The sequence below is a fragment of the Cenococcum geophilum genome, assembly GCF_001692895.1.
Source record: "Cenococcum geophilum 1.58 unplaced genomic scaffold K441scaffold_13, whole genome shotgun sequence".
NCBI lineage: Eukaryota > Fungi > Ascomycota > Dothideomycetes > Gloniales > Gloniaceae > Cenococcum > Cenococcum geophilum.
In genome coordinates this window covers 1559909-1568876 of record NW_027137571.1, presented here as the reverse complement: position 1 = coordinate 1568876, position 8968 = coordinate 1559909, and the positions used below count along the sequence as shown (strand labels likewise).

The window sequence follows — 8968 nt, the reverse complement described above, 5'->3', positions numbered from 1 at the left end:
CGTTGAAAGCGGTGCATTCATGGACTCGGCTTCCTTCGAAAATGGATTCGCCTTGACAAGATCGCTTAGGCGATAGATTATGCGTCGTAATCGTTGTCGGAAACGTTCCCTGCATTCGATTGAAATTGGGCTGCAAGCTTGTGCAAGGTCTAGTTCGGATCCACAGGTGATTCTGTTGAAAACGGTTTTCGTGTCAGACGAAGTATTGTCGCTCCACAGAACACCGTCTACAAAGTATTCCTCCTTTTCTCGAGATATTTCGTCCATTTGTCTGCTATTCTCTCTATCTGTGAGGTTAAATTATGGCCGTCCTGGTTGTTATACGCACGGCCTGCAGCAGCGAACCTGATATCAGATATGGAAAAAAGAATGAGATCGCAAAAAGAAGTTTCTGCCCCTTGCCAGATTTGCACTGGCGAGCTTGGGATTACTTTGGATGACCAAATCATATTACATATGAGACCTAACATTATTAATATCGGGGCCACTAAGGATTGCTGGCCACTCACCCACGTGATAACCAACTACACCAAAGAGGCTATTTTGAATAGTTGGAAAAAAATAAAACTTATAAAATGTTTAAAAATTAGCTCGCAACTAAAGATTAGACAGGATAAAAATTTAGGCCCGTTAAAGTTCTACTAAACGTCTGTGCGCTACTTTATCTTTAATAGGCCAAGGGCTGGTGCGTTAAGTCGTGGCCGGAAATTGAAAATGCCGAACGCCCGTGCGCTTACCCAAATTTGTATGTAAATAATCAACACACTCCCTCCTGATTGAGTTTAGTTCCTTCCTGATCAAGTTCGAATATCACGTGGATTTGAGTTGTACAGTACAACTAGTAAAGTTCAAATCAAAGTTGGAATACGCCAAAGGAATCCTCAGCGAAGTCCTCGTGAAAGGACAAAGCTCCCAGGCCTTTAAAAGCCTATTAAATATACCGCCGACATCTAGCAGGGCACCCGCAGTAGTATCTTAACTCCCACCACCATTCCCCTACCTATCCCTTGACACGTTAATTTACGTCCTCAGCTATCGATAAGGGCTTAGCCAATCAGAGGCTCCGAATTGGCTGCCCTTGCCAGAGACTACACCCAGCTAAAGCGATTCAATATCATTTGAAAGTGTATGTGGCATTGTGCGGTATCGAATTGTTGAAAATAACTAGCTATTTACAGGCACGTTGTTCCTAGGCTTGGCGCCCAGACGAGGACGCCAACGTGTCAAGGGATAGCACCACCTACCTACTCCCAAGTCGATTAATTGGATTAAGAGATAACTTATGAGGCGCCGCGCAAACTAATTTAGGTGCTGCCACCTCTGCTTGACACCTAAGAACTGCCTCCGCGGGCACAGCCGCTCCCATGCCCACGCCCACGACCGCGCGCAGTATTTTGCTCAAATACTAATGGCTCTCGGCGAATAGAGCTGTCAACGCGAATTGCTATTTGTAGAGCCTACCGGGCGGCCGCGACGGCGTTCAACAACTGCAGGATCCCGAAGAAGTAGAGGATCAAATGCGAGGTAATTTTTTGGGTATAGGCGCGCGACGTCGCTTTGCAATACAAATGCAAACAACTCAAATTCACGTGATATTTTAACTTGGTTAGGGAGAAACTAAACTCAATCAAGGGTGAGTGTCCGCATATCAATTGGGGGTGTCCCTCTACCGCTACCCGGTTTTTATTGGCAATTCTCATCGTGAATTCTGAGAGAAGACCCAACCATTCGAAAATACCATAATAGCAACACTGAAGTCCAACGCACAATGCAAGATGGCGGAGATGGCGGCCGCAGATTGGAAACACAGAACGGTGGTCAATGCGGTAGATCATGTAGGGCTGATCATCTTTAGCATCCAATCGTGTGGTTGGAACGCCGCACCTCTTGAAGCTTATTTCAAGTAGACACGATGCTGAACAAGGGTAGACACTCCCTTCTCCTTGCTGCAAGAGCTAGAAGATGAGTGAATCTTCTCAGAGCCCGACGGCTCGCCGATTCTTACGACCCAGGGTAAGCCCAAACTAGCTTCAATCCTCCCATTCTACTGCTCACATCTGTAGCTAAGAGAAGCGACTCTCATATTACCAAGAACTGGAGAGCGCGTCAAAAAGAGCTTCACATTGAGAAGGCCTACAAGAGACTCGGATGGAGCTCCAAACGAGCAGTCGCCTCTTCTTCACTGGCGATCCTCTCCTCCCTACGACGAACGCATCGAAAACCTCTTCCAGCGGATCGAAAATGCCGGTGTACAGTTATACTCGTTCATGACCTCCAAGACAGGACAGGGCATACTGAAATGCTCACTAGCATACGTTCTAGGCAGCCTGGCAACCTTCGTGGACCCGATCGCTGCGCTGCTGGGGAAGAATGACGGAAAACACACGGTGGCTACAATAACGGTGTACTTTCACCCGGCGCGATCTGCTGGAAGCATGGCAGAAGCAACTGTGTTGGCACTCATGGCCTTCATCTATGCTGCTTTCTTTTCGTTTACCAGCATGGCAGTCTCAGTCTTTTTTGGTAATCACGATCTACTTGTGCTAGGCCATGCGTTGGTCCTCGTAATATTCTGTGGTGGTGGGTTGGCGCTTGTGGGATGGTTGAAACAAAGGCTCGGAAACCCTCTCGTCAATGTGGCCTGCTCGTTAGCTTCTCTGGCCCTAATCACAGTCCTGACCAGAGAAGGAGCCGTACAGGCCGCCACATTCTCATACGACAAGGTTTCTCAGGTGTTGAGGATGGTTATTATGGGCATCGTAGCATCAACCGCAGTGAGTTTATTGGTTAAACCGATATCCGCAAGAAAGGAACTCCGAGATGATCTGCGGAAAGCTACGGATTCTTTAGGGGAGATGCTCACAATTATTACAAGAAGCTTCTTATCTGGCTCCGAGAAAGAACTAAAGCATCCAGCGTTTGTTGCCGCATCGCTCCAGTATAAATCCGTCTTTAGATCACTGATTAAGAATTTGGGAGAGGCAAAATACGAACATTACTTTTTGGGTACCGAAGAAGAATACAGGATCGAGTCAAGGCTTGTTAAATGTATGGAACGGTTGACACAAAACATAGGCGGATTACGCAGCTCAGCTGAAACACAGTTCACTCTCATGTCCAAGTCTGGAGGTGAGGAGAATGCGCCGTTGACAAACTCTTCCAGCTTCTCGGATTTCTTCGCATCTCCTATGGTATCACCCAGCCTTAGCCATACAGAACGGAGAACCAGTATCCTGGCCTCCATTGATGAGCTGCCTAAAGATTCAAGTGGATCTGGAGACGAACGGGGCACGAAAGCTGGGGCGTCCTGGAACATACCAAGCGGAATACAATCTTCTCTGACGGCTGCTGATATGTTCTCAATTTTTATTGCACACCTAGGACCTCCTATGGTAAGCGAGTTGAGCATGTATATACTAAGTTCAAGCTAATTCATATAGAAATCTCTCGCGTATACCCTTAGAGAAGTACTGGACGAGCTACCATTTGGACCTGGGCCTGATTATCTTATCATAGTCAATAGCCATTTTAGGAGTAGCCTTCTCGAAGCGAATGACATGTTTGCCACTGCGAGGAAGGAAGCTCTCGGGTTCGTGTACAAAAACAAGCTTCCAGCCAAAACAGGTTCTCTAGAAGTAGCCGCGGACTTCGAGGAAGTGGCTGCTAGCTGTGGTTATTTTAGTTCTTCTCTCCAGGACTTTGCGGAAGACATGATTACTTATCTAGACATACTAGAAGAACTCAAGGGAGACGTTAATAGGAGTCCAAGGAAACGGACTTGGAAGTGGCTATTGTTCTGGCGTAGATGGGGGAAATGGAACAAGAGAGACGGTTCTGGTAGGCGGGTAATCAATCCTCCTGAATTTTCTTTAGCTTACCCCATTCAGAACAATCCAGCTTGATCGAAGAGAGCGCCGAGCGAGGCCTATCTCATGAGATTCCTAGACTAATGCGCCGAGTCAACTCAATTGGTGATCCTGGGAAGCCACTAAATAGTCAACCTTACACATACAGGTTATGGCGCGCCTTAAGATTTTTCCGCAGAGATGATACCAAATATGCCTTTAAGGTTGGCGCAGGCGCTGTAGCATATGCAGTTTGGTCATTCATTCCAGCTACTAGGCCGCTCTACAGCCACTGGCGAGGTGAATGGGGCTTATTATCTTACATGTTGGTCTGTTCGATGACTATCGGTGCATCCAACACCACCGGCTACCAGCGGTTTTTAGGCACTTGCATTGGGGCTCTGTGCGCCGTCATTGCCTGGATCATATCTAACGACAACCCTTTTGTCCTCTGCTTCTTTGGCTGGGTAGTCTCCCTCGGCTGTTTCTACATCATTGTTGGCAAAGGCAAAGGACCAATGGGCCGGTTTATTCTCCTAACATACAACCTCTCGGCACTTTATGCTTACTCGCTCTCTGTCAAAGATAGTGACGATGATGATGACGAGGGAGGCATCTCACCTGAAATCTGGGAGATCGTGCTCCACCGCGTCGTAGCTGTCATGGCAGGGTGTATCTGGGGCATTGTTGTCACCCGCATCATTTGGCCGATATCGGCAAGGCGCAAGATGAGAGACGGTATCTGCATCTTATGGTTACGGATGGGCTTGATATGGAAACGGGGGCCGCTAGCTACACTACTCGAAGACACAGATCCGCCCGTTTCGTACATGGATCAGCGTGTGGAACTCGAGTTGCAACGCTTCCTAATGCATCTGGAGACTCTCAGAAGTGCTGCAACGTCCGAATTCGAGTTGCGGGGTCCATTTCCAGACAAATCTTTCAAGCGGATTTTGGAAGCGACTGGACGGATGCTCGACAGCTTTCACGCTATGAATGTGGTCATATTAAAAGATCTGAAAGCGAGTGAAGGTGAGAAGGAGATTTTGAAGTACACAAGGCATGAGTGGATGCAGCTAAGTTGGCGGATTAGTCATTTGCTTTCAGGTGGGTGGCTTTTAATGATTTTTTTCCACGTTTCACACATAAAAAGAACCATGTTAACCGTGAGCAGTTCTTGCATCTTCCATGAAAATGGCATATCCATTGAATGATGTCTTACCCAATATTGAGAACGCTCGTGATCGGCTGTTGGCTAAAATTTTCGATTTTCGAAAGACTGATCCGGGAGGAGACATTGCTACCAATGAGGACTACGAGCTTTTGTATGCATATGGTAGGTACTCCGCGTCCTTCCCCACCATACTTTAGTACTAATCAAACTATTTTCAGCGCTCGTCACCGGTCAGCTAGCGCAGGATATTACGTTTGTAGGGCAAGAGATTGAGCAGCTATATGGAGTACTCAATGAAGAAGACCTTAAGCTACAGTGAAGCCTTGTGATCTAGAGTCTTAGGAGATTACGCTGCAAAAATGTAATAAAATCTATCTACCTTACAAGCCAGTAAGCCATACCGTAGCTATCAATCGTAAACCCTCATGTTCTTGTACCCCGCTTCTGATACCGATGTACAAGTCCACTAGCCGTGTCCCTGATTAGCTAAAAGTCTAAAATCTCAAACCAGATATTCAAGATCTTATTCAAGATCTTGCATTTAGAAAAACTGTATGGAGATTATAATGTCAGTTTGAAGATAAGGAAAAGCTTCCATGCCTGACCACAACCGGCTTTTCGGAATACTCTGGCGATGAAGCCCATCCAATCCACGATCGACTCATGAACAGCCCTTTTATTTCGAACGTCTCCGAATTTTCCTGAAATGGCTGTCTTTTTGTACCGACTCCAGCCCACAATCCCACATATGTAAGTCCGCAGCACCATTTGTGGACAAGTGGACAGATGACTGGCAATCCACACCTTACACACGACTACGGTATGACAAGTCCCCTTTTGTTCATAGATCTGTATGTCAGCCATCCTTGATATATTAATAAGACCCCGCATCTGCATGCTATAGACAACAAATAATCTCTTGTCGAATTCGAGGCCTGTGAGCGGCCTGGGAGTCGTTCGCTCGAGGGTATGTTGAGCAGATATTTCACAACGTATTCTGCCGGCTGTGTAGCTTGAAAGCGGTAAAAAAATTCCAAGTCGCTTATCTCACGGATACCTTGGAGCCTGTTGTAGCGCTTTTAATATATCTAAGAGAGACCATACGCAGAAAGACAGGTGAATATGATCAAAAGAGTGGAATACGATATAGCTTAAATATCCTTGACTGTTGATTAGATAAGACACGTCGGTAAATGCCGGTGCTCTCCCACAGAAGCGTTAGCGAGGCCTCGCACAAATTGCATCTGGATTACAACGTCCCCAGTTTCCTCTCGTCAGACACCAACGCGGCTAAAAATTCAAAATGTAAGGAAAACGACACGCTGTACCAATCGGCCTCTCTACATATTCCATCATTACCCTCGGCCTGTCTCTCCGCTCGTTGAAGCGCTTTCACGACGGCTGAGCGCGCAATGACTCCTCACTCGACCACGCTCTCATCCATCACCACATAGCAAATGCTGACACCCTATCTCACATAGGGTCAATCTCCGTACACAGAAACGCCTCGCGGCGTCTGTTGTCGGCTGCGGAAAGCGCAAAATCTGGCTGGACCCGAACGAAGTCGGCGAAATCTCAAACGCCAACTCCCGCCAGACTATCCGCAAACTCGTTGCCGATGGCCTCATCATCCGCAAACCTGTCACGATGCACTCCCGTGCTCGTGCCCGTTCCCTGACCGAGGCGAGGCGAATTGGCAGACATCGTGGTTTTGGTAAAAGGAAGGGTACAAAGGATGCTCGTATGCCCAGGTAGGCCGGACTCTTATTCTCTACGCAAACGGATATCATCACAAAACCTAAGGTAGCGGTTGCTATTTCTCGGAACTTACCAAATCCATTTAATGGGCTAATATGCTGATGCCGTTGGATACAGCCAAGTCATGTGGATGCGCCGTCTCCGAGTTCTCAGACGTCTTCTTGTCAAGTACCGTGCCGCTGGCAAGATCGACAAGCACCTTTACCATGAGCTTTACCATCTCAGTAAGGGTAACACCTTCAAGCACAAGCGTGCCCTCGTTGAACACGTATGTCTATCTTCATGACATCACGACACCTCCTTTCATTTTACTAATATTAACAATCCAACAGATCCATAAGGCCAAGGCCGAGAAGCAACGCGAGAGGGCCCTGAAGGAGGAGATGGACTCCAGGCGTGCGAGGACCAAGGCAGCGCGGGAGAGGAGGCAGGAGCGTGTGACGGCGAAGAGGCTCGCGATGACAGGCGAGAGCGAGGAGCCGGAGAAATAAGTAGCGGACATGACAAACTGGCGTGTTTTCTCTTGAGAGGCGTAGACTCCTTTCCATTTGGGCATCTACGGTCATGTTTTCATGTACGTCTGGGTCATTGCAAAAGAGTTTTATCATGTTCTCCGGGCTTTACCGTCAGACTCTGCGCATGGGATGTCATGGCTGTCTATAATCTGGCTATGTGGGAATGCACGGTTTGGCTCTTACAATAAGAAAGCGTATAAGCGGTACAGCTATAAATCTAAGCTGTGGACATGCTAATGTGCGAACCATGAAATTTTGTTACAATTAGTCAGATTCTATTCAGCAATCGAATGGTAAGTAAAGCTCTAGGAACCAAATAGTCATACGAACTACTATCGCCAATGGCTATAGTCTATAACAAATGAGGTACATTGAATATCGTGATGTCTAACTGGGGACGCTAATAAAGGGCATAAAACAAGTTTCTGCCATAGTAAACTTCCTATCCATAGTTTATAACTGCAAACTCCATACGCCATTGATAGATAATAAACCCATTGAGGTATCGCGAACCCAAGATGCGAGCCGGTCCATAACTCCAGTCTTGCTTGTTGCCATTCAAATCTAGCGATTGTTAGAACAGATTCACATTGATGATAGAAAACGATTGTAAGTTATACCAATTTCAAAGCACTCCGATGAATATTCCGAGAAAAATTCAACATAGCTCTGCTCTTATTGTTGCTCCTCTGCAATCGCCTATATGCCTCTTGCACATGGCTTGGCTGTACCGGCTCTCTAGCTTCCTCTGGCGGATCAAACAGACCACTTTCCCTCTTCCGCTTCATGCGATTCTGTGGCTCTCCTCCTGTCTCTTTCTTGTATAGATCCTCAGCATCCTTGACCCTCAGCGCTTCTTCGGTTAGCGTCTGTACTATTTCGAATGTCAAGAATCCGAGAATATCAATGATGTCGTCGTTCGGCTTGCTATCCGTGATGATACCAAATCCGGCCCATTCTTTAAATCTTTTGCCTTTGCGGAACGTGAACGAAGCCTGCCGACAGTCGGACCAGTGGACATATTCTTCACGTGTCATGTTCTTCGTGCGCTCGTCGGCATTCTTAAGACGCTGCAGAGTGGCGTAGTTCATTTCCTCTTCCTCCTCGTCCTCAACATCGTCGCGTGCAGGAACATTCTCGTTGAAAAAGGACTGCACATCCCACACCAGATCGACTTTGGCACGCTTGGCCTTCTTCCCCGTTTCCACAGTTGGCCCGCCGCCAGCGACAATCCCGGTTGCGAGATCTGCGTCGCCGGCGCCGATATCTGCTGCTGCATCGCCGCCTTTGTCGTCGCTGTTGTCTTTGACGGAGCGCCGGACGTCTTTCCATTGCAGAAAGTGCCGCAGGCGAGATATCTTGGCCTTGTCGTGCCTGATCAGCATCATGAGATCATCGGTGGAGATGGAGCGGGAGCCGCGCCGGGTAGCTAGAGCCGTGCATTCGCGGAGCATTTCTTGGACTTGCTGTTGCACAATTGATTCGATCAAGGTGGTGGTTTCGGCGGACGGTTCACCAGTCTCTCCAGAGACGAACATCATCTGCATAATACCAAGCGTCAGTTCGTCCTGAATTTTCTGGCTTTCGAAATTGGGGTGGGAGAAATCGGGGAGACGGTCTGGGGGCGCCATGGTAAGAGTAGGAATTGTGGTGTGTTGTGGCGGTGGGGTTGGACA

General features: G+C 47.7%; 3 protein-coding genes and 1 non-coding gene across 4 annotated transcripts; 2 read left to right on the top strand and 2 right to left on the bottom strand.

The window, feature by feature from the left end:
* Window positions 1-392: 392 nt before the first annotated feature.
* K441DRAFT_t14 lies at window positions 393-539 on the bottom strand. Its single transcript has one exon. It is a non-coding gene; the product is annotated as a tRNA-OTHER (tRNA).
* Window positions 540-1931: 1392 nt separating this feature from the next.
* Window positions 1932-5420, top strand: K441DRAFT_657123 (uncharacterized protein). Its single transcript, XM_067648125.1, has 6 exons — window positions 1932-2013; window positions 2064-3392; window positions 3441-3837; window positions 3888-4952; window positions 5020-5181; window positions 5238-5420. The coding sequence occupies exons 1-6, from the start codon at window positions 1963-1965 to the stop codon at window positions 5336-5338; spliced, it is 3105 nt and encodes a 1034-aa protein (XP_067505961.1). The 5' UTR covers window positions 1932-1962; the 3' UTR covers window positions 5339-5420.
* An 886-nt stretch (window positions 5421-6306) lies between these two features.
* K441DRAFT_657121 (60S ribosomal protein eL19) lies at window positions 6307-7390 on the top strand. Its single transcript, XM_067648124.1, has 4 exons — window positions 6307-6324; window positions 6501-6770; window positions 6895-7045; window positions 7110-7390. Coding segments are annotated over exons 1-4 (582 nt in total). The 5' UTR covers window positions 6307-6322; the 3' UTR covers window positions 7269-7390.
* A 410-nt stretch (window positions 7391-7800) lies between these two features.
* On the bottom strand, window positions 7801-8958 carry K441DRAFT_657118 (TFIID-18kDa-domain-containing protein). Its single transcript, XM_067648123.1, has one exon. It carries the CDS (start codon window positions 8921-8923, stop codon window positions 7907-7909), a length of 1017 nt encoding a protein of 338 aa, XP_067505959.1. The 5' UTR covers window positions 8924-8958; the 3' UTR covers window positions 7801-7906.
* Between the last annotated feature and the right edge of the window lie 10 nt (window positions 8959-8968).

Coding starts and splice junctions, on each gene's coding strand:
- K441DRAFT_657121 (XM_067648124.1), top strand. Junction 6,771..6,894: donor AAGGATGCTCGTATGCCCAG/GTAGGCCGGACT, acceptor CGTTGGATACAG/CCAAGTCATGTGGATGCGCC. Junction 7,046..7,109: donor AGCGTGCCCTCGTTGAACAC/GTATGTCTATCT, acceptor ACAATCCAACAG/ATCCATAAGGCCAAGGCCGA.
- K441DRAFT_657123 (XM_067648125.1), top strand. CDS start 1,963: ATGAGTGAATCTTCTCAGAGCCCGACGGCTCGCCGATTCTTACGACCC. Junction 2,014..2,063: donor GCCGATTCTTACGACCCAGG/GTAAGCCCAAAC, acceptor TCACATCTGTAG/CTAAGAGAAGCGACTCTCAT. Junction 3,393..3,440: donor CACACCTAGGACCTCCTATG/GTAAGCGAGTTG, acceptor TAATTCATATAG/AAATCTCTCGCGTATACCCT.
- K441DRAFT_657118 (XM_067648123.1), bottom strand. CDS start 8,923: ATGGCGCCCCCAGACCGTCTCCCCGATTTCTCCCACCCCAATTTCGAA.